At 36.8% G+C, this 26,242-nt stretch overlaps 1 protein-coding gene across 1 annotated transcript; it reads right to left on the reverse strand.

Annotated features, from left to right (window-relative positions):
- Positions 1-711: 711 nt before the first annotated feature.
- On the reverse strand, positions 712-24,333 carry LOC140754544 (neuropeptides capa receptor-like). The gene is made up of 2 exons (XM_073089585.1): positions 24,039-24,333; positions 712-806 (listed from the first exon to the last, which is right to left on the reverse strand). Exons 1-2 carry the CDS (start codon positions 24,331-24,333, stop codon positions 712-714), a joined length of 390 nt encoding a protein of 129 aa, XP_072945686.1.
- Positions 24,334-26,242: the final 1,909 nt, after the last annotated feature.

The raw sequence follows: 26,242 nt of genomic DNA on the forward strand, positions 1-26,242 counted from the left end.
CAACAGATTTGTGCTTATGTTTGTTTGCGAAAAATGTTATCATATTACTCCTATAAAAATTCAGTTTACCGAAATATTTTTATCGTATTAAAAATTCGTATTTGAAAATCTCTTTTCACGACCCAGTAGCGAGCACGTTCGAAATTCAAAATTCCAGCTGACGCAAGTCGTATGGAAGTTTCGTATGCTGACTCGAAACATTTTGTGCTCTCGACTATTACAGTATTATAGGAGTACATTTTTGTAAAACATTTATAGAATATATTAATACGTGAAGCAGAAATTTTGTACCCCCAGTTACAGTTTATACAAAGAAGTGCAGAATGCTAATATATTTTTTAATATTTGACACAAACACGTGCATGCATATAAAGATAAAATAAAGATATTATACTCTTTTGTTTATGGGAGTGCTACCAACTTTAATGTTTTGGTCGTCAACCTTTTTAAACGCGCTTAACACTGCTGCTATTAGGCGTGGCGGTGGTGCCGCTAGAATCAAACTGCAGAGGGCTCTACGACATTTTAATTGGTAATGTCTGAGTAGAACTACAATAAATTTTACATCCTATAAATAAAGTATTCTTTACTATACAAAACCTTAAAATATGATGCTTTCTCCGAACCTGAACGTTTATATACCTCCCCTTTTTACACTTAGACACATAAACGTGAGATTCGAAGGACCTAAATAATAAAGCAAGTAGGTACTTACGCTTCAGAAATGAGCGCACGTAGCTTGCAGAATACGACCCCGAGGCTGTATGGATACTGATGCCAATACACTGAGAGATCGTTTGGAAGACCTGGGGACAAAGAAATAATTATTATCAGTAAACTTTTGTGGATTGTGGATTGTGGTGGTATTACGTTTTTGTTTTGGGTTTTACAGTAAATAGTCATAGATTAGTAAAGATTTCTCACTCCTAACAAGAAAATGTACCCAGTTTTGAGAATTGAAGTAGTTGCGTAAAAAAGTTTTGCCACGTCTCCGTGCTAAAATGTCCCTAAAATATTTGAAATAATTATTTATTTATTACGTAAATTACGCAGTATTAGTTATTTATTCGTAAATTTTCTCTAAAAATGTTCTTATTTGTCAAGAATTCAAAAAAAGAACTTACTAAAATAAGCCGTTTGTGGCTTCATTCAATTTCAAGGCGGCGAAGTATCTTTACTAATCTATGTAAATAGTATGTTTTCGAAAGGTTCTATATCAAATTATAACGTATTTGATGTGACTCGAGTTCTATTTTAGTTTCGAAAGTTTTATTAAATTAATTATTGTATTGAGAAATTCTCGTAAACGAAAATAGATATTGGATAATTTTGATGGAATAAAGTTACATTATTTGTTTCGTAAAAGGTTGCTATTATTATTCTCATCAAATTTGACATTACGAACCATTAAAACTATCTAATACTAAATTTAATTTCAAACGTTCATAAACCGAAAAATTAATTAAATGTTAATTTATTTGTGCCCCGTTTATATTTGTAAACTTTTAACGTACGATACAGAAAATCATACTTTCTTTGATACAATAACTTTTGAAGGTGGTAGATTTTTCAAAAACAAATATACTTATAACACAGATAGAATCGGACAGAGCCAATTGAATAGAAATATTATCTAAAGTTACTCGTGTTGCAAGCTCCGACAAACTAAATTATAACAACTCAGCCATGTGAATCTGCTTCGATTCCTAATTCGATGCACATAATTACCAATAATCGCACGACCTTTTCGGATAGGCTTAAAAGATTAGTGCCAGTTTTTCTTTTTTTTATATTAAAGGAGTATCAGACGACCATACAGTCAACCTGACGGTAAGTCGCTACTGCCGCCCATGGACATCTGTAATGAACCCCAGATAAGATTAGATATTCCTATCTTAATTAACCCCTAAGGACTAAGCTGGAACGCATCGGAAAAGTATCTTTCCCTTACCACATCCTTCAGACCAGAACACATCAGCGCTTAACATTACTGTTAATAGACAAAAATAGTTGTGGTGGTGGTGTCGCCAGAGTCGAACCACAAAAGGTTCAACCACCTTCAAACCATAAATGTAGAACAGAGGTTATAACAGCAGTGTTAGGCGCTGCTGTGTTCCGGTCTTAAGGGTTTGGTACATGAGACAGACTTTTTCGAATCGTTAGAAATATCTAATCCTATTTGGGGTTAATTACAGATGTCCATAAACGGCAGTAGCCATTTACCATCAGGTGGACTGGATGCTCGTCTGCTACTCCTACTAATATTAGAAAAAAAAAACGAATGAATATGACATCATCATTAAGTGGATGTAAACTCGTTGGCTAGTTCAATCTTTCAATTTATTAGCACAAGTTCATTGACCTCAAGATTTTATTAAGGCCGGATGAAAAATTAAGATCATCTGAACGTCCTTTGATAAAAATATTTAATTCAAATGTCCTCGTAATCCGTTTGCTCTCAACTCATTTCTGAAGCTGTCAATCACAGCTTCCCTGAATAGGAAAGAAGAAATCAAAATTATTTCTTACAATTTCGACTTTGAAGGTGTTAAGTCGGTGACAAGACGTGGAATTAGTGTAGAAAACCTTCAATTGAATACTTAATACGACCTATTCAATGCAAATAGGTGTTTATTCGTGAAGTTTGTTTAATGTTTACGACTACGACACGACGACGATCAGATTTATCGCTGACTACAATTGACCAAACCCTCTGTCTTTTTATATACAAGTAGCAAATAGCATGCAGTCCACCTGATGGTAAGTTGCAACTGTCGCTGCAAAAAAGATTAGAGCCTTGCCTGAGTTCGGCTACGGGGACATTACTACCCCTAAGAACTAAATTGGAACGCTACTGATAAATAACGTCGTGAATATTGATAAGGTTGTTTAATAAGATTGCTAATGTTGTTATCTTAGTACCTGTACCTCAGATAAACGCCGTGACGTCACTTTTGTTTAATAATTATAGTTCAAAAAACTAAAAAACACGCATTTATGATAAAATCAACTAAAAAGTAGACAATAATTTTCATTCTAAGAAGCAATTAAGGAACAGTAAATAGTATAATTGTGAAAAAAGCGCGGGGTGCTCCATTTATCAGGTTCGTAAAGCGCCCCACACTTTTTCCACAAATACTATTTACTGTTCCTTAATTGAATCTTAGAATTAAAATTGAAAATGAAGGAGTAGACACATTGTTCTTGTGTTCTTAATGTTCACTTATCACTATTTCACTATCACTACACTGTGTCATTTCACGAACTCAAAGGGTTTAGTCCGTTTGAGTCTTCTCACTAGGTCTGTCGTATCGAGGAGCTGGATCGCCTCGATATTGACGTAATTGAAGCTAATATTTTGACGATATAATTATAATATTAAAAATACTGTCGTTCATATGTATGTTATATTACCAGAAGAAGCATTCATAATAGTAGTCGGACGAGAGTACCAGAAATGTTGTTCTTCACAAAATCTTTGGTGTCGAAGGTTTCCACAAGAAATCATCCGTATGTGGTTTAACGACCGCAGCCTGTATTTAAAAATTGCCTTATGAAAATATGAAATCTTTTCGTAATAGAATTAATAATAAACAAATAAATTAAGGACATTCACAGAGATTATCGTCTTTCGTTAGTCGCTTATGGTGGGTCTACCAGAACTTGTCAAACCAAGAATCCTCAGCAAATATTCTGCGAAAAGTTATGCGGAGAATCTACCAACATTTCAATTATGAATTGTGAAGGAATATGTGAATCCTGAAGTTGAAATTTTGCATCCTAGTTTCCTCTTGGATAAAACTAAAGAAATTAAATTTAATTTGTTGTAGTTTCTTGGTATCTTTTTGAAAATGTTGAAGAATATTCGTATGTATTTTATTTATTTTTGTGGTAAAATCACTTATTTGTGGTGTGGGCGTATTGCCTGGCTTGTCATACATACTGTAATGTAATGTTTTTTTTTTTATAATATCGGAGTAGCAGACGAGCATGCAGTCCACCTGATGGTAAGTGGCTACTGCCGCCCATGGACATCTGTAATAAACCCCAGATAGGATTAGATATAGATATTCCTACCTGAGGTCGGCCCTGAGATATTACCCCTGAGGACTAAGCTAGAATGCCTCGGAAAAGTTTTTCTCCCTTACCACACCCTTCAAACCGGAACACAGCAGCACCTAACACTGCAGTTATTAGGTAGAAATAGGTGTGGCGGTGGTGCCGCCGGAGTCGAACCACAAAGGGTTCTACCACCTTCAAATGTTGTAATAAGAATTATTTTCTTAAGACCTTATTTGCTTTTTTGTAGTATCATTGTTTTTATCAATAATGTCTGGCTTGTAGTACATACTGTAATGTAATGTTGTAATGAGAAGTATTTTCTTAAGACCTTATTTGCTTTTTTGCACTATCATTGTATTTATCAATAATTTCTGGCTTATCATACATACTGTAATGTAATGTTATAACGAGAAGTATTGTCTTAAGACCTTATTTGCTTTTTTGTACTATCATTGTCTTTATTAGTATCCCACGTCTAGGCACAGGTTTCCTCTCAGTGTAAGAGGGATATAGGCAATAATAGTAAACTGGGTGGTTTTCATGCATACATTTTTCTTTTGAAAACTCTGAAGGTTGCAGACTTCGTTTGATGTTTTTCTTCACCTTTAAATTTTTTTAATTAATTTACAATACGCAAAAATGAAAAATTCGAGGTAAATACTAAAAACTGGTATTAGAACCTCAGACACGGATTATAATTTCGAATTTAAAACCACTACTAAAAAAACTATGCTAGGCTATCAATGCTTTTACAAGTAATAATGTAGAATACTTAGTATGTGACGGATATTTTTATATTTGAATAAAACTAAATAATGAAATGCCACTGATTTTTCAAAAACTATTATTAAAAAGGTCAGTGATAGGTGAAAGGTGAGTGATAACTTTGTGCAATTCAACAATAGCAATCAATGTTTTCCAACTAACTGACCACTTGACATTTTATTCAGCTGAATAGATATGAGTAGTTTCAAATACGCAGAAATTTGTAGTGTTGAATAGTAGACGAGTATTCTGTTAATTGTTTGTTTATATAAGTTAGAACGCAGTTTTGAAGGTGCTTAAACCCTGTAGCGAATTAAGGGTGGGCGGAAGGAGAGGTCCGCCCCGGGCCCCCATACGTGGTAGGGCCCCCAAACACAGTTGCTAACCCTTCCGAAATATCTGTTTACGTTGCGTTATAAGCTAAAAAGAAAAATTATCAGAACCAAATAATCTGTGAAAAACTCTGTGTAGTAATCGGCGAAAAAAAAGGTCGCCAAGTTTCAGCTCCGGGCCTCATTCAACATTTCGTTCTGGACCTCCGACGACCTTTTTTTATAATATAGGAGTAGCAGACGAGCATGCAGTCCATCTGATGGTAAGTGGCTACTGCCGCCCATGGAGATTTGTAATCAACCACAGATAGGATTAAATACTCCTACCTAAGGTCGGCCACAGATGCGCCGCTACCCCTGGGTACTAAGCTGGAACGCCTCGGTAAAGTCTGTCTCCCTCACCACACCCTTCAAACCGGAACACAGCAGCGCCTAACACTACTGTTATTAGGTAGAAATAGGAGGACCAAGTCCACCACTGGTTAAACCCTGTGTGGTTGGACTCCGGCGGCACCACCGCCACACCTATTTCTGCCTAATAATAGCAGTGTTACGCGCTGCTGTTATTAGGCTGACGGTAGTTCGCAAAACTGTGATTCAATCCAATTACTTGCGAGATAAACTTATAAATAAATATAGTTCAAAAAACTAAAAAACACGCTTGATTTTATCATAAAAGCGTGTTTTTTAGTTTTTTGAACTATATTTATTTTATTAATTTTTAGTATTTGTTGTTATAGCGACCATCAATATGCATCGTCTGTAAAAAAAATCAAGTGTCTATCTATTACGGTTTAAGAGATAAAGCCCTGTGACTCACGAACAGACAGAGGAGGGTTTCGTTTTATCCTTTGAGTACGGAATCCTAAAAATCATTCTACAAGATGGCATTATAGATATGTCAGTACATTTGAGTTATAGGGAAATAACATTTAGTACAGGATCCCTAGTATAGTTTTCATCATTTATTAATAACAAGCTGATTTTTCGTGAGTAGCTTCGTTTCGACAAGACGCCCAACATTTTTCCTTACAGCAATGTTGGTAAATGGTAGCTTGATGGGGCAGCAAGGATAAAATATGTTGACCGGACGAATTCTAAAAATTTATTACTAACCAAATTTTTCTTTGTTAATTATCAAGATAATTATTTAAATAACGTGAAAAAATTTTTGTCCTACAAAATATAAGGTTTTTATTAAGGCGTCCCCCTTCTCCAACATGTATCATAAACAAGGTCATGAAAAATAATTACTAACCAGCTGATTTTTTTTTTATTGGCTGTCTACCATTTACATAGTCTACCATGCACATTGTCCTACAAATTACATGGTATGTCATCTCGGACCTACACTTAAAAGTTGTAGTACTAATACTTAATGTAAAAATAATTAGTATCAAGCTGAGTGTTCCAGAATAGCTTCGTTTCAATGAGACGCCCAACAAATTCTCGTACGAAAGTTCTCGATTGTGGTTTATAACTAAAATAATAGGGATGAAATATGTTGATTTGACGAATCAAAAAAAAATATTACTAACCGAATTTCTTTTTATTAATTATCGAGACAATTATCTAAATAACGTGAAAAAATATTTGTCCTACAAAATATAAGGTTTTTTTTAAGGCGTCCCCCGTCTCCAACATGTATCATAAACAAGGTCATGAAAAATAATTACTAACCAGCTGATTTTTTTTTTATTAGCTGTCTAACATTTACACAGCTTACTACCCACATTGTCCTACAAATTGCGAAGTACGTTATTCCAGTCCGCCAGTTTTATAGTTTATTTATATTATATTATAGTTAAATTACAAATCTTGTAGGATTAATAAAAGTTACCCTTTTTTTTGTAGGACATTGTTTTATTTAGATAAAAATTATATTATCCTATCACGTGATACCTTTGTCCTACAGTTACTAATAAAAAAAATAATCCTGCGGAATTAACATCTTTTCAGCGTAGGTCCGAGATGACATACCATGCAATTTGTAGGACAATGTGCATGGTAGACTATGTAAATGGTAGACAGCCAATAAAAAAAAAATCAGCTGGTTAGTAATTATTTTTCATGACCTTGTTTATGATACATGTTGGAGAGGGGGGACGCCTTAATAAAAACCTTATATTTTGTAGGACAAAAATTTTTTCACGTTATTTAAATAATTATCTTGATAATTAACAAAGAAAAATTTGGTTAGTAATAAATTTTTAGAATTCGTCCGGTCAACATATTTTATCCTTGCTGCCCCATCAAGCTACCATTTACCAACATTGCTGTAAGGAAAAATGTTGGGCGTCTTGTCGAAACGAAGCTACTCACGAAAAATCAGCTTGTTAGTAATAAATGATGAAAACTATACTAGGGATCCTGTACCAATTATTATTTTTCAAAACTAAAAATCAATCTAGTAACTTTGCCTGAACTCTCCCTAAGGCGCTTTCTCTCGCCTCGAAAATCGTTAATCCTGAGGATGTTGATAAGGACAATGGTACAAAATTATTAAAATCGTGTATTGTCATGGGCTTTTCATAATTTTCCAAAATTTAAAATAAACTGAACGTTCAAAGTGGATAGAAATCGGGTTCAAAGATTCCGTTACTGTTACGTACCTACATACATACATACAACCCAAGCTAATAAAAGTGTGTTAATGAATAATTATCATAATCAACCCATTACTGTCCTATTACAGAGTGTGCAGATTGAGAAGGGTTATGTAATTATTAATGAGAATTATAAGTAATATAGGTTACCCTATGATACTGGAAATGCCATCAAAGCTGGTGGTAATTACTTGTTAATATGCGCATAAATTGTATTCAGAGGTTAAATTCAATTAATGATAATAAATATTAAAGCAGTAATTGCTTATCGGAACGGAATCCTCTGAAGGCTCTACTTTGGAGATATGCGTATTATATATGATTGCGTATCTCTTTTTCGTAGTTTAGTTTTGTTATTAAAATTAATTATCGCTTGCTTAAACTTTTAATAGGACAGGGTCGTTAATTAAATCGTTAAAATAATGATTTAAACCCACCGCTACCCCTGAGGATTAAGCTGGAATTCCTCGGAAAAGTATGTCTCCTCTACGCCATCCTTCAAACTAGAATATAGCCGCATTACTACTGTTATTTTGCACAAAAAGGTGTGACGGTGGTGCCGCCAGAGTCGAACCACAGGGGATTCTACTAAATAACGTTTGTCCTATCAAATAACACTTCTCGACATTCGGCAATATTTACGCAATCGACAGTGTAATTTGGAATGAAATTGCCGGCAATAATTGGCAAATGCCGAAGTCCTACTCAGTCGAGGTTGAATAGTAAATTGCTCGAATAACACCGGATAAGTGCGAGTCGGAGGCACGTGAAGAGTTCCGTACACTGCAACATGTACTCAACAGGCAAATATGGGGAAATATCTCGAACATAGATGTTTCATTTATATTTGATTTTTATTTTTACTTTCATAAATTTTGTTATAAACATTTTATGAAATATACGTTTAATAATTTGTACAATGTACATTTCACATAAAAATTTCTAGCGCTTACCGATTCATTATGATTCCAAAAATAAAGTGGAATAAAATCCCAAAGAAAACGATTTCTTGTATGAGAACTCTTTTTAGTTTTGAACTTTTATTTTGCGTATTTGTTGTAAAACGAATGAATGGACAGCAGATACTAAGTAATAGGGTTCTGTTGACACCATTTGAGTACGGAACCCTAAAAACACGTATTGAGAACGCCAATGGGTTTTGTTTGCGATAAATGGTTCAGCAACAGAGGCACTTATCAGGGCATTGGGGAATTCGCTACCGTTATTGGCTAAGTGAATAGTCGAATTTTAGCATTTTTACGCTTTGTTAATAGCTTGGCGGCTTGCTATTCCCAAAGGCTTAAGATGACAGCACTCTGTCGAGACCTTTCATAATTTGGTTACTAAAATATGATAGAAGACAATAAAGGATGTATCTAAATGTTACAAAAAATAAAATGGTGTTATAACTATTGATTTCGATTTGTTTCGTTATAAGTAATATCTATGGTTTTAGTCCGGAAATCTACGTACGCATGTTCGTCATAAGAACTCACGACGTGGTTAAAATTTAAGATGAAAACTTGCGTTATTTTTTCTTAAACCAAATTTACTGATACTAGTTATTGTAAATATATAATAAAATACGTTTCACAAACCTTTTATTTTCTATTATAATATGAGGTCATTGGATATAACTAATTAAACTCAGTTGAGTTTCTTTTGTACCATTTATATCATGTTCATCGACTGTAAGTCGTTTAATTACTGGGTCTTTGCTATTTTCCTTAAACAAAAAGTTTTATTAAATTACAAGGATTTTAAGGCTCACGAAATAAAGCGAATATACTTAAGTCTTTGTCTATCGCACTGACAAGATGCGGATAGGTATTATGATTGTCATCAACAACCTATGGCTGTGCACGGGTCTCCTATCAGCAAAAGGGCCGTAAACTACCGCGTTGGTTAAGTGAGAATCGGTAGACTTAACACACGTTTGTAAACTTAAAAAAGACACTGAGACTTTTAGTAAGTGTATTACTCAGCATGTGATGAATATTTGTAATACATACTCTAAGGTATGTAAAGTCTACTAATTCGCACTTAACCAGCGCAATGGAATAAGGCCAAAACTCCTTTATCTTTGAGAGACCTGTACCCAGTAGTAAGACTACGAATTGACAACGCAAAAATAAGATTGCAACATTCGAAAAGAAACAGCATGAGAAACTCCACAACAATCTAATAAACCATTATGAACAGACACCCCAGCGATATCAATGTAATCATGTTCCAACATTCCGTTTATTGAGAGAATGTGTTCAATATTACTTGATCAGCTGCGCCTTAAATGATGTAATGTAATATCTGACGGAATGGAGCCCGAGTTCTGAACAAAAGGTCAGGCCGGACATAAAATTAATTTGTAATCTGTACCCCTAGTACAAGTTTTACGTTTGCTTAAAAACGTTCACCATTTACGTTAGACATACAGCGCCCCCGTGGACCGTATTGGAACTTGAATTTCGCATTATGAATTTAAAAAAACTGAATAGTCAATTGTAACGACATTTAATTTTACAAATATAAATACGATGCATTTATTTTTACATTTTTATTTTTATTTTGATAGCGTTATTGTTCTTTATACCTTGGAACTTTAGTTCCGATACGGTCCACGGGGGCGCTGTGTGCGAAAACGTAAACGGTGAACATTTCGAGTAAACGTAAAATCTCATACTATGGGCGTTCGTCCACCGCCACCGGGACCGTCAGATGGCGCCGCTGAAGTAGCGATACATAGTATATGACTAAAGCCGCGTGTCCACCGCACGTCCATCACTTCATATTAAAATCGGCCCGAAACAATCTCGTTCGTTATGCAACCATACCGTAACCGTACTTACGGCGGCGGTGGACAAACGCCCTAAGGGTACTGAACAAAAGGTCAGACCGGAGGTAAAGTTAATTTGTAATCTGATGTTGCTAGTATTACGCTGTAAACGCATTTCTTGTGGGTACTGTTTAATTGTAAAGGTTAAGTTTTGTCTTTTTACTGTGGATAAAAGAAGTGTTTTTTTTAAGAAACTTTGAAAAGAAAATTTAGACTTATTTAGCATTAAATATATAGGTTTCCGAGGAATACAGAAAATGAATTAAATATTAAGGCTAACCATATCTCACCAAAAACCTTGTAAAAACCTGAATTATGCAATAATTACTGATTACTGACTACTCAGATTGAAATAACAAACGATTATGATCAAATGATGAACGACCTGTGGTCATTGCTACCGAAACATATATATAGGTCATATTTTATGTCATTAAAACTTTGACAAAATTTTGCATTTCGTGGGTAAATTATGGATTTGGTTTTATGACAAGAAGTAGATTAAGTTATTTAATTAAATTCCCTTTGTTTTCTTAATTATTTCCTTAACATTTTTTTATGATTTTACCGCTGTAATTCAAAATGCAAACCTCGTAACATATCTTCAAAAACCCCAAACACGTTTTGTAGCAGAAGTTTAACATGTGTAAAGTTAGAACACACATTTGCTTATTGCCAACCCGCCAGTTCTTAGCACACGTGTAAATTAGGAATGTTTGCAATCAGCCGCAGTAAAGTTTAGTTGCGTGTTCATCTTGTAGCATAAAAAGTGGTAGTCTTCTATTTGAGGGCTCGAAATCCCAGGCTGGTGCTTCGAAGTTATAGATTAATTGAACGAACGAAGAAGTATTAGATTTATTTAACATCAGGAAGATCCTATATAACTAATAATATGAAGGAATTAAAAATATAAATAAAAAGGAAATAAATTTATGATTATCGATAAAAAATAAACCCGCTGAGTATCTTACTGGATCTCGTCAGTTGAGGTCGCGTTCCGATCCGGTAGTAGTATAGGAAAAACTATTGTAACTGATAATATGTACCTAAATGTTTCCACAGGCCTAAACAAAAAAATATATATATTTCATTTCATTTTATTTCGTAAGCGTTACTTAAAAAAATCTCATTCTCAAAAATGTCTGAAATCTACCATCTACGTGGCTTGCGTGGTACATTTTGGGTTAAACGCCACTTTCAGAAAAGACTTATGCCCAGCAGTGGTACAGTAGTGGGTTACCGACGCATTTTCAAATTAAAAAGCGATCAAATCGTCAAATGTATCGTCAGATCGCAGTGTAACACATACATATCTACATTCCTTTTTTTATAATATAGGAGTAGCAGACGAGCATGCAGTCCACCTGATGGTAAGTGGCTACTGCCGCCCATGGACATCTGTAATCAACCACAAGTAGGATTAGATATTCCTACCTGAGGTCGGCCACAGATGCGCCGCTACCCTGAAGACTAAGCTGGAACGCCTCAGCAAAGTCTATCTCGCTTACCACACCCTTCAAACCGGAACACAGCAGCGTCTAACACTGCTGTTATTAGGTAGAAATAGGTGTGGAGGTGGTGCCGCCGGAGTCGAACCACAAAGGGTTCTCCCAATTTCAAACATACATACAGAAAAGTTTACAAGTAAACAGTTGAACAGAAAGTTTTAGCATTTACAAAGGAACTTTTGTTATCTACAAAATAATCAACGACCTAAAACTTCAGACCACAAAGCAAACGCTTGCAAAGACAATGTTAGGAGGAATATTTTCATAAAGATACGTTTACGAGACGCTTTTTTGGATAATTTTAGAAAGTAGAACATTTAAGTAAAATTTGGCAAAGAGGCATAATCACCACAAAGACAAAGGGAGATGTTACGCCGGGCTTGGTGATCATGCCCAGTCAGTAGCTGTCCAAGAATCTCCGTTCGGAGCTTGTATATTTTGAAGGTGGTAGAAACCTTTGTGGTTCGACTCCGGCAGCACCACCGCCACACCTATTTCTACCTAATAACAGCAGCGTTAGGCGCTGCTGTGTTCCGTTTTGAACGGTGTGGTAAGGGACAGACTTTTCCGAGGCGTTCCAGCTTAGTCCGCAAGGGTAGCGCATCTGTGCCCGACCTCAGTTAGGAATATCTAATCCTATGTAGGGTTGATTACAGATGTCCATGGGCGGCAGTAGCCACTTACCATAAGGTGGACTGTATGCTCGTCTGCTACTCTTATATAATAAAAAAAAATTTAATACCGGCTACAGATTTACGTCCAGAACACCCGAGAAGCGTGAGTGTGATCACTTTCTTGTCTCTTCGTTCTCGCGCTCGCCTGTTCTCCGATCCGTGTCGGCATTTTGCCCGCTCGGGTTTCTCGGATGAGAAAATAAAACAGCCTAGTATAGGTAGAGACTGTAGATGCCTTCTCGGTTCTCGCGCAATTTCTCGGCGAGACTTCTCGCGTGAGCCTGTAGCCGGCTTAAGATGTTGAGAAAACTTCAATAGCGTGATTCAGAAACCTTCAGAAACTTCATTGCAACCTACAATAAGATTATTGTCTCCTTAGTATTTGTTGTAACACTTGGATTTAGTACAAAAAAAACAAGGTAAACAAAATGTCCGCGGGAAAATGTTGAGAAATAAAATATAACCTACCGCATACGAAGCTTGTCTACTCGAGTTCTGACACTCACTCGAGTATACTATACAGAGATAGAGAGGGAAAGTCTTATGATGGCTGTATAACGCTATTTCCTTATGTTATGATGTTTACCCTTCAACTCCTACGGTAAACCGCATTAAAGAATTTAGTTCCAAAAACAGTACATGCACGGAAAAGAGTAACACTGGAGTTCTGTTTATAAGAGGGAATCTTAAAATACAGCAGTGCTATTTCAAAAAACACAACACGGAAGCGTTGTTAATGGCTAGGCTTTAGAACGTGATGAAATCTGAATACTGGAGATAAAAACACGGCACGAGCAGGCCACCGGCTAGGTATTCACAGTATCATCCATGTAATAAAGTCGGGTATTATATTAGGAGCTGTGTTATTTAGGTCAAGTATTATTTTGAAGGTGTTTTGAGTCCGGAGGCACCACCATCACACCTATTTTGGCCCAATATTAGCTATTGTCACATATGTCGCAGGACCGATGGCCGATGGGGCAGGCGAGTTCTCGAATAGCGAACACGTATCGGCAGGCGGATCGTAGGACGCCCTCCGGCACGCTGGACCGACGACCTTAAGAGGGCTGGTGGTAGTGGCTGGATGAGAGCGGTGGAGGTCCGAGTGTTGTGGCACACCTCAGGGGAGGCCTATGTCCAGCAGTGGAATAATAAAGGCTGAAATGATGATGATGAATAGCTATTCAAGTAATAGAGTCCGGTGTTATATTAGGAGCTAGGTTATTTGGGTCCGGTATAATTTTGAAGGTTTAAACTCCTTACGGTTCGACTGCGGAGTTACCATTAACACACCTACTTCACACACCTTCTATTTAATAACAGCAATGACAAGCGATTCTGTGTTTGCTTGTGTCCGCTTTGATGAGTGTAGTAAGTGAGACATACTTATCTGAGACGTTCCAATTTAGTCCTTAGGGGTAGCCACACATCTGTGGCCAACCTTAGGAAGGAATTTTACCATCAGTACCCTCACCATGGGTTTTTACGTTTTGACAAATATGACTATTTTGGTATTTGTTTACGTATTTGCCCATACAATTTCCAATCAGCGCCCCTAGCGGATTGTATCAGAACTATTGTCAGTAACGTAGTATTAAATGTCTCAATTTACAAAATGGCGCTTTATGTTTTGTCTCTCTTTTTTGCGAACATGTAAGGTAGACAAAAAGTTCATCGTCACTTAAGCAGTTACTTATTGTTACGTTTACTCAGTTTACTGAAGCAAACGGAACAGAATAATGGATTAAGTAAACGTAACGTAAAATTGTGGGACGTTTTGAAAACTCATGGTAAGGGTAGGTACAGGAGGACTGCATGTTCGCTTGTTACTTCAATATTATAGAAAAGAAGCAGATACAAAAAAGGAAAAAAATATTCTTTCTTCTCGCCTTTTAATAATTATTATTCGCTGACTTGAAAAAAGGTCCTATGATTTCAATTTTTTATTCTCGCCTTTGCTAAGGGGGCCTCCACCCCCTAAACTACCCCACCGTATATACGTCCTTTGAAACAAAGATATACAAATAAAATATTTTTTTATGTAGACAACAAAGAATAGTACGATAATAATTACAATTCATAACTTATTTAAAAGTAATATAAACTTCTACACAAGAAGTCCACAAGTGAAAGCGTATACAAAATACTTTCATTAGTCTGTTTGTGATAACATATTGTTTGAAAATTATTATTTGTCAATTTATTGCACATAAATCACTCTACACTAGTTATACACCATGATATATAACTTAGTTTCCTTCGGGTAAACTGTACAATACGAATAAATAACTATGTATTTGTTAAGAAAGTATCGTATAGTATAAAAAAGCAGTGATACGAGTAGCCTAATGGTTAAGAAACTCGGCCGCTCGAACGAGAGGTCCGAGGTTCAAATCCCAGGCTCACCTCTGAATTTTCCAAGTTATGTGCGTATTAGAAATTAATTATCACTTGTTTAAAACGGTGAACGAAAACATCGTGGGAAAACCTGCACATCTGTGAGATTAAAAAAATATCTCAAAGGTATGTGAAGTCCACCAACACGCACTTCGCCAGCGCGGTTAGCTATGGCCTAATCCTTTTCATTCTGAGAAGAGACCCGTGCCCAGCAGTGGGACAATAATGGGTTGATGATGAAGAAAGTATTTACTTTATTTTTACCTTTGCACGACAAGACAAAACAAGGATTACATTTGTTCTTTCAAATAACTTATTATAATTTCACATATGTGGTATCGTTGGGAATAACTTTTACTTCGCTGACCATGTGATGTCACATTAAATTGAACATTTAATGTGACAGCGCCTTCTATTCGTAGAGGAAATCAATAAAAACAAAACAAAATCTCTTAGATAGTCGGGTTTTACTTTTTATTACGTTAAAATCCGTTCGTCCGTTATCAATAAGTAGAGACAGTTTTACTTACATTGTATTATAATATAAAAGTGAATATTTATTTACGAATAGAATAGTTCCCGGAGCGCCGAAGCTGAATCGTGATTTACGGCACCTATTCAGTATTCTACGTTTCTTATTTATTTTGTCCCTGTAGTCTCGGGACTAAAATAGGACTACGGTATCCCCTGCCTGTCGTAAGAGGCGACTAAAACGGGGCTTCTGGGGTTGCGGGCGGCAAGAGTGGGAGCTCAAACCGTCCAGCAAGTAACCCCCGGGAAGGACGACGGTGTGTGTGGCCGCATACCGTTGTAAACACCAGGTGTGTGGGAGGAGCGTAAACTGTTGCCCCCAGGGAAGAGCCCGATTGGGGCATCGCGCTCGGAGGACTCCAGCCGTGTTCCATCGGAGATCCCGGGTTTCTCCACCAAGACCTAAGGACGGCTACCGGGAGGTTTTAATGCGGTAAAAATCCAACATAACCCGGCAGCGCTCCCACGTCGTCGGGTACCTTTTCAAGGTTTCCCCCTCGTAAACAAAAAAAAGGTTACTTATTTATTTATTTTTATAATATTATTTTACTACCTACCTACCTAAACCCAGATTATTTTCCTACCTGGATACAGCCATGGATGAGCTGATACCCCTGAGAACTAAGCTGGAATGCCTCTGAAAAATATATATCCCTTATCTTATCTCCCTTTAAGCCAGAACATAGCAGCGCTTAATTGTTATTCGGTCGAAATAGGCCTGGCAGTGGTGCCACCGGAGTCGAACTACAGAGGATTCTACCACTTTCAATTTTTTCTTTGTATACGTGTATTGGTGTTTCTATAGTACCGAAATACAGATAATTCCTAGTAATAAGACAAACAAGGCTATGTAGGCTTCCCTGTTTGTTAGCGTCTTTGTGTGCTGTGTACACGTAACAACACACAGAGACAAGCCAAACAGAATCAGAATAGACGGGCAAATCCATCGTTAGCTGTATGTCCATCGTAACTGTATCCCCGAGATTTAAGCTTAGAGACTTGCTCCCCGGTAGAACGAATTATTTGACGAACTGCGTAGTGAAGCGGTCACCATATCGGTCGGACGCGTAGACGGTTCCAGGTTCGATCCTTGGCCATACACAATTCTAAATGATGAATTTTTAATTTAGATTTCTGTTATAGGTCTGAACGTTTGTGTATTCGTCTTTGCATGTGTCCATGATAATTACTATCCTAGTTAAAGTATTTTTGTCACGCAGCCCATCTAATGTTACGAGGACACTACCGCCCATAAACGTAAATGTAACTAACTCGATATAGAACAGAAGTCTACTTGAAGCCAATCATAGTAAAAGCAGTGATAGCCTAGTGGTTAAGAAACTCGGCCTCTCGATCGAGGGGTCCAAGGTTCAAATCCCAGGCACGCACCTCTGATTTTTCAAAGTTATGTGCGTATTAGAAATTAATTATCACTTGCTAACGGTGAAGGAAAGCATCGTGAGGAAACCTGCATACCTGAGAGATTTATAAAAAAAAATCTCAAAAGGTATGTGAAGTGTATCAATACGCACTTGGCCAGCGCGGTAGACTATGGCCAAATCCTTCTCATTCTGAGAGGAGATCCGCGCCCAGCAGTACGACGATAAAGGGTTGTTGATGATGATGATGATAGTAAAATTAAATTCACCTTACCACACCCAATATTACATTTTTATTATATCTTTCTAGATAAAAACGGACAAATTTATATTATATGGCAAAAATAAGTGCCTTTAGGCTATTATCAGATAATTCTACCATCCAAAAAAAACAATCCTCTTAATCTCAGTTTTTAAGCCTCTTTCATGCTTGACAAATACGAAGGTAGGATCATTTCCGTCTATTAGTAAAATCTGAGCACGATCCTCCATCAGACACGTTGGCATGACGTGTGTATCCCCCGGGATAAGTAAGTAATGAAATTGGGTATACGCCACGGATATCCGACGCCGTATCGCATATCTTCAAAATTACGTTTCGTCATGATGTATTGGATTTCAATATACGATCCTATGTATATCTAAAGCCTCGGAGAAAATGAGATATATTAAAGAGCCTTCACTACATTTTCCTGTAATTTAATAGTTCAGAGGGTATGTTTGAACCTTATGATTATTACATTACAAGATAGTGTTACACTTGGCAGGCTGAAGTGGCAATAGGCAATGGCCTCTTCCCTCGGAGGACCAATAACCGATAGGGAAAAGGGTCCTCGAGTGGCGACCACGCAAGCAAAAGCAGCACAGGTCGCCCTCCGACCAGGACCAACGACCTGAACAAGACGGCGTGATAAATGGAAGCTAGTGTTCTTTGATACAGGAGTACCTGTTGAGCAATAATTTTTTCGTGGTTTAAATTTAACGAGGAACTTCGTACTTATTTCTGCTTTTTTATAGAGGTGGTTAAGACTAATTTTATTTAATAAAGAAGTAGTAAGCGATCGTATAGTTCATTTAATGGTATGTGACTACTGCGGCCCATAGATATTCCAGATAGGATTATAGATAGGATGACCTGAGTTCGGCAACCAAATCGGAACACCAAGCTGAACCAGGTTTTGAAGGTGGTAGAACCCTTTTTGGTTCGACTCCGGCGGCACCACCGCCACACCTATTTCTACCTAATAACAGCAGTGCTAGGCGCTGCTGTGTTCCGGTTTGAAGGGTGTGGTAAGGGAGACAGACTTTTCCGAGGCATTCCAGCTTAGTCCTCAGGGGTAGCGGCGCATCTGTGGCCGACCATAGGTGGGAATATCTAATCCTATCTGGGGTTGATTAAAGATGTCCATGGGCGGCAGTAGCCACTTACCATCAGGTGGACTGTATGCTCGTCTGCTACTCCTATATTATATAAAAAAAAAACCAGAAACCAGAACAGTGCAGCGCATAATAGTGCTGTAATTAGGCAGAAATAGGCGTAGAGTTGGTGCCGCAGGAGCTGAACTATAAAGGGTTTTACCACCTTCCACTTTTTTTAAAAACATAAGTTAGCACTGTCCTATCTCAGTAAAGGGCACTGGGATCTTTCTGGGATGAGAAGGGTTTATGTCCAACGAACCATTCTCATACCTCTGAGAATATTATTAAGCACCCTCTTGTTTGCTCCTTCGCAAAGGGTTTCGTAACCTTCGTAGCGCAGATTAAATTAACTGTTATTATAATTATCCTTAAGCAATTTCGAAGATAAATTATAATTAAATTAATTAATCTTGCGCGTCTATACACCAGTTTTGGCAATCAGTCAGTGAGCTTGCCAGTAAGTTAATTTGTCTTTTCCATATTATATTATTTTTATGGTAATACGTGAAGCGAAAACTTCGGATTACGAATTACGAATATAGGTGGATCTCACACGGAAGAGTGTGATTTAGAACAGTTAACATTTGTGAAAAGTACTGCAGAAATCCAAAATTTACGTTTATTCTCTGTCCCAAATCATTAAAAAAAAAATTGTACTATCAATTTAATAATAGTTAAATGTGAGTACTATAATATATGTCTGAAAACGGATTGTTGCTTCTAATAATAATAAATAACACAAGTTTTAACAAAATTTGGTTTACAGATAGTGATAAAAAATCATGTTAAAAATATTTCGGTGATCTAAAGTTGAGTTTATATTGGCTTACGGTTAACTTTAACCACTGCGTTTATAAAATATTGAAGATAGAGGTTTTGTACCGTACTCTCTAATAGGTGTGCCCTTTTCAAGTTCTCAATTCTCCAGCGTCGGCTTAACCCAACTGTTTTGCAGGTTGAGAAAACACGTATAATAATAATTGCTCTAAACACCATCTTATCTACTTAAATTGGGTCACTGGCGTTGCTACCCCTGAGGCTTCGCCCTCAAAGTCAAAGTTGAAAGCCCACAAAACTACCTTTTGATCGCGTCTTTGTGCGGTCTACGGGAATAATAACTAACCGCGCTCCGGCAGGACCCTTTCATTTTTAGGATAGTAATACTGATGGACACAAATTGTTAATAAGGGTTTTATATTTTATTTCGTATGAATGTTGTGAGCTTAGAAAATGATTATGCTGATATAACACAAAACGGGTTCAGAATCCTGTGATAGTTTTATTTACCATAATGTAAGTCCGTCTAATGGTAAATGTTTTATGCCGTCCATGGACAATTTATATTTAGCAAAGGTTCTACCTAAAGTCTCATATATATCTAAGTTTCACTGTGAAGCCTCCACCACCACACTTCACTTACAGCCCAAAACAGTAGTGCAAAGTTGTTATAACTAATAAGAAACATTTAAACTTGCCCTAAACGACAATAACAAATCTATGGTTTTTCAAACAAGTAACACGCGAATTAAAAACAAATAAAAAACACACTACACTTAGTGCCGCTAAGTAACTACAAAATAGACAACATTTTAAGACTTCCTAAAAATTGTTCAGTACTTACGACATTAACCTTTTTACTTTATTTTTAGCTGTCAAAAACGCTTCTGCACTTTACAATTCCACTTAAGCAGCGTTGCCCTAAAGGCCTGGACACATAGAGCGCGTATTCTAGCGCCGCGCTAGGGCGTCAGCGCTAGTAGTAAATCTTGACGCCCCTGAGTTGTATTGTACTGAGCTATTAGTAAGCGGTCACACAGAGCACGTACGTGTACGCGCGTATTCGTACGCCCGCACATAATTTTTCCCACACAATGACGCTTGTACGCAAATCTGTAAAAAAATACAACGCCCGGCGACAGGAACGCCGAGCGCCGCGACAAGCGTACGCGTACGCGCTCTGTGTGACCTTAACCATGAGTTTTTACTTTTTGACAAATATGACTGTTTTGGTATTTGTATACGTATTAGCCCATACAAATTCCAATCAGCGCCCCTAGCAGATTGTATCTGAACTATAGTGTCAGTAACGTAACATTAAATGTCTAAAATGACAAATGGAGCTCTAGTTTTGTCTCTCTTTTTTGCGAAAATGTGAGGCAGACAAAGAGACTTGAGCACATACTTATTGTGACGTTTACTCAGTGTACTGAAGCAAACGGAACAGAATAACGGATTGAGTAAACGTAACGTAATATTGTGGGATGTTATGAAAACTCATGGTAAGGGTACAGTAGTAACCCCGTACAACACAACTCGGTGCTAGAGCGCGGCGTCAAGATTTTCTTCTAGCGATAACGCCTAGCGCGGCGCTAAAATACGCGTTCTGTTTGACCGGGCCTTAAGTGAATGAATGGGTTGCAACTTGCAATACTGTTCGCATAATGAGAAACTATTTTTATTCACTCAACTTCTAAATAAGCCAAGGTTAGTGTTTTATAATATAAAAGTAGGAAAAAAGGGTTCAATTCACTTGATAAGTGGTCACTATCGCAAATGGACATTTGTAATCATTAGATTAGATTAGAATACTATCTGAGATCAACCAAATGCGTTGCTATTGCTGAGGACTAAGTTGGAACACCTTGCAAAAGTGATTTTCTATTATCATATTCTTTAAAACACAACATAGAAGCGCTCAAAAGAAAATATATTATATTAAAAGATAGATATCTCGATAGTGCCTCCAAAGTAGAACCATAAAGAGTTTCTTTAAAAGTACCCTTCAAAACCAAGAAGCTGGAACGCCGAAGAATATGTCTCCCTTACCACACCCTTCAAACCAGAACACGGCAGCGCTTAACACTGCCGTTATGAGCAAATAGGAGTAACGGTGATGCCGCTAGAGCCGAACCACAAAAGGATCTACCACTTTTAATATTAAAACCAACAGTTATAAAAATTAAATTCTTTGTTCCCCGGATTATCCAGCGCGGTGAAAACAAATAAAGTTTAGATTGATTCAACAAAAAATAATAAAATCCTCTATCGATAGAATAAATTATTCTTTATTTGTTCCCAAACGAAACGGTACCTTTCAAAATTATTCATTGTAATCTTTCAATTCGTTTTTGATTTATTTAACGAGATCTGTGGTCAAATATTTATAAATCTTTCTCCTGAAATTAGGAATGTATTCATGGTCCAGATATTCATATACTTATTTGTTTTATAATATAAGAGTAGCAGAGGAGCATGCGGACATATTTTTCTGAGGCGTTCAAGCTTAGTCCATAGGGGTAGCGGCGCATCTGTGGCCGACCTCAGGTAGGAATATCTAATCCTATCTGGGGTTGATCACAGATGTCCATGGGCGACAGTAGCCACTTACCATCAGGTGGACTGCATTCTCGTCTGCTACTCTTATTATAAAAAAAGTTGACACAATTTAAGATGTAAATGGTACTTGTTTGTTTTTATTAATTTATATATTTTCTCTTTCCATGTTTATTGTTCATAGAACCAAAAAGTAATCCTGATGTGGGTGTGAACGTGATATTATTATTTCATGAGTCAGAATATAGCAATTCAGCTAGACATAGGCCTGGCATTTTCTAATCTTTCTTAGTATTTCTTATTGTTACCTAATATCAATTCAGTATACTAATTGGAGAGCTATTTCTGTAACTTTCGTTTAGGGAATTTGTCGTTATGAGTTCTGTCACGACACGGAATGTAGTTCGTTATTGTATATTGTCGTCTCCATCAACCTATTATTGTCCCACTGCGGTGCAGGTCCTCTAGGAGTGAGACGAATTTAGACCATAATCCACTGCATTGGCCATGTGTAAATTGCTACCTTTGGAAGAACTCTCAGCCGTGTAAGTCCCGCAAAATGCATTTAAGTAATTTGTAATACGCACGTATATCCTTACTAATATTATAAATCCATCCTTTCTAATATTATACATCCGAAAGTAACTCTGTCGTAAGTAACAGACAGACATCTGTCGGGCTGTCTCTTCTTCACGCCTAAACCACTGAACCGATTTTAATAAAATTTTGTACAAAGATAGTCTGAGACGCGAGAAAGGACATAGGATAGTTTTATCCCGGAAATCCCACGGGAACTAGGGATGGTAATCTAAGATCGATTAATCGGAGAATCGATCATTTGGAACCAAAACATCGATTATTTTAATCGATATTAGTAAGGATTTAATCCTAAACTATGCATTTGATCAAGTGATGATCTTTAGCAAAGTTGAAAGTACGAATTTTCAGTTTTATGTATGTTAGTATGTTATATTATTTTCTTTTAAACGCGGGCGAAGCCGCGGGCAAAAACTAGTTTATAATAAAATTTGCATGTCTGAGACACAAACCTCGGACCCCTTGATTGAGAGTTTTTGAACGTACATGTAAATCATAAAAGACAGATAGATATTTGCTACAATATTTTGATTTCCCCACCCATGTGTTGCATATATTAGTTTTAATAATATCTCATTTAAACCTGATTGTAAGTGTCTACTGCCGCCGATGAACGTCTGCAATCAACCCCAGATAGGATTAGATATTCCTACCTGAGACCGCTACCCCTGAGGACTAAGCTGGAACGCCTCGGAAAAGTATGTCTCCTTTACCACAAACTTTAAAACCAGAACACAGCAGCACTTAACACTGTTATTATTAGACAAAAATAGGAGTAGCGCTGGTGCCGCCGGAGTCGAACCACAAAGGGTTCTTCCACCTTTAATAATATCTAATTAAAACAGCACCTATTAATAGTTTACTTATAATTAATTTAAACGAAGTATTATTAGGTACACTAAAATTAATATTACATGACGCAATTATTTAAGCCCACACAAACAAGACCCTCTAAGTCTTAAAATAAAGCCTGCCCTGTCTGCCTGTCCTCGGGGACTAATATAAAACTTATAAAGAGCAGCTTGTAAGATAGGAACTACATTGCCACTATTTTCAACTTTTCAAAAGTCTTTTAGTTCTAATTTTAAAAATAAGAAAGTTATTTGAGTGTTTGCTACTGGTTTCTGTTTATCATAGAAAGTTTTAAAAAGATTACACTAAAATATTACTAAGTTAATAAAAGATTTTTAATTAATGAACTACTTACTTAAAAATATGTACTCATAACCTATTTTATTAGCATTCTTGTTTATATCCCAAGATTATATTCTTATTATAATGTTATTTTATCGATAATGGAAATAAATTTTTAATATTTTTACTTTAAAATAATTAAATATTTATTTTAACTTTCATTACTTTACATATTTTTTTTTCTTGCTTTTTTTTAAGATTTCTATAACCTAAATACTTTTAGTTTAAAATAAATTACTTTAACTTCGACAGCCTTCAATAATAATACATTTGCGATTATTTATTAAACAAACAAAAATAACAATTTTCAGTACAAATTTTACAGATAGATATAAATTTTGTAATAGAAAAATAATGTTATGAAGCGAATGCTTAGTTTTTATGAGCCGTGTACAAAAACAAACTTACCGAACAACAACAGCAACAGATCGCTAACAGCCAAGCTGAACAGATAGTAATTTGTGTCTGTGTGCATAGCCGGGTGTCGGACGATCACCACGCACACCGCCACGTTCCCCACCACGCCGGTCAGGAAAATCATCAACAGGAACGCGGATATCGGCACTATTTTCAACAGAGGCAGCCGTCTTGGCCCCATCATGTGCCAGAGCATCTCCTCCTCGGTACAATCGAAGTATGTAAGGTTTGTGCATCGCCAGGAGAATTGTTCTTCCGTTTCGTTTGGGCGCATAAACTCTTCCATTTTTGGATAGTTCGAGAACTTTTTCTAAGTTTCCATTATAGACATTGTATTTTACGTTTTAAGTATTTAACTTACTTTTTAAATATTCCATTATAGTTTATTTAGATATTTTAACTCCCATTTTCTCAAGAAATTATCAAACACTCGAACTATAAATAACTTATTAACAAGTTTTAACTGAATATATTTACGACACTAAAGTTACTAAAATATAAAATTAGATTAAAACGATGCTAATGTTAGTAACGCTACGAAAATACAATACAAAGTTTTCATTCGACTACGATCGTAGCGAACAGCTACGCGCGTGCTACGCGTCCGTAGGCCGCCGTAGATGCGCTGTGACTGGGGTGCCGGTCGGTCCCGCACAAAACACTGATCTAATCAACTGTGAAGCTTCGTTGTTATAAGAACAGTTGATAGCGTCAAAGTTTTGTTGAGAAATGCGCTGCTAGTTTCAAATTAATTACATCGAAAACAAAATTACCAGACAAATCTGTTTGTATCCAAAACAAGTGTTTAGTAGGTAGGTAGTCTGTTTATATACGTTTTTGATCCGGGCACCATACCGGTCTGACGCGCAGGGTCCCGGGTTCGATCCCCGGCCAGACAGATATCTAAAAGGCGAATTTAGATTTCTGGGTTTGAGTGTTTGTGTATTTGTCTCTGTGTGTGTCCATAGCACGCATGTTACAGGGAATCCTAGCATTTTCGATCCAAACACAGTTTTTTTTTATAATATGGAAATAGTATACGAGCATGCAGTAAAACCGACGGTAAGGATCTATTGCCCATGGACCTATATAGACAACCCCAGATGTGATTAGAGTGCTACCTGAGGTTAAAGATGCGATGGTACCCCTGAAGAATACTCTGTAACGCCTCGGATAACTATATCTCCCTTACCACACTCTTTCAAACCAAAACATAGCAGTGCTTAATGCTGCTATAAGCCAGAGATATAATACAAACAGAATACAAAGGCTCTACCTTCAAGTTTCAATCTAATTACACAGGAAAGCAATTACTTGAGTCAACATTGAATTTTTCATCCAAAACAAGTATTTAGGAAGTTCGTGAAAATTTCAAAGTCATTACGTTCTCTGTTTATAATTTCTGACCCGACCACAAGAAATTTGCCAAAAGTTCAATTCCTCGGGGAAAGTAAGTGAGAAGATTTGATAGGAATCAAGACGCGGAAAATTAGGATCCTGCGATTAAAGGATCAAAGTGACCCTAAGATTACGTTAATGGAATGGAAAATCTCAACTCACACACACACTCCATTCAACAACAAGTTGAATGGAGTGTGTGATGGGAAAGGGTAAGCTAAGTATCATTAATCAGTACACTGTACCCTTACCAGGAGTTTTTACGTTTTGACAAATATGACTGTTTTGGTATTTGTTTACGTATTGGCCCATAGGATTTTCTAGTTCGGACACAATCCGCTAGGGGCGCTGATTGGAATTTGTATGGGCGAATACGTAAACAAATACCAAAACAGTAATATTTGTCGAAACGTAAAATGTCCTGGTAAGGGTACAGGAAACGGAATTGTGTACATTTGTTAACTTCTATTTATTGTTATTGCTATTGTTAGTTCTTTATGCTATTGTTATTACTTGGTTTTTTTTCTGAGTGTATGAGGTATGTGTGTGAGTGTGAGTCGGACTCTCGCGCCCTACAGTCCAAACGGCACAACGAATTTTGACATATAAGGTCGACACCTTATATGTCAAAATTCGTCATGAATGAATTCGTCTAAATTGTGGGAATGACTAAAGAGCCATTTAAATGGAGAGAGTTTCTCGCACGTTTTGGGTCGAGAAAACGTAAGCAAGTATCACAAGCAAAAATCGCCATAACATAATCGTGTCAACATATTTACACACAGGCAATAGTAAAA

The sequence above is a fragment of the Epargyreus clarus genome, unplaced genomic scaffold (assembly GCF_041222505.1).
Source record: "Epargyreus clarus isolate Ecla_fem2 unplaced genomic scaffold, WU_Ecla_fem_2.2 ptg000029l, whole genome shotgun sequence".
Lineage (NCBI taxonomy): Eukaryota > Metazoa > Arthropoda > Insecta > Lepidoptera > Hesperiidae > Epargyreus > Epargyreus clarus.

Bases quoted from the DNA above. Each gene is read 5' to 3' on its own strand.
- LOC140754544 (XM_073089585.1), bottom strand. From the start codon at position 24,333: ATGGAAGAGTTTATGCGCCCAAACGAAACGGAAGAACAATTCTCCTGG. The intron at 807-24,038 runs GTAAGTTTGTTT...CTTTGTCCCCAG, and splicing joins TCTGTTGCTGTTGTTGTTCG to GTCTTCCAAACGATCTCTCA.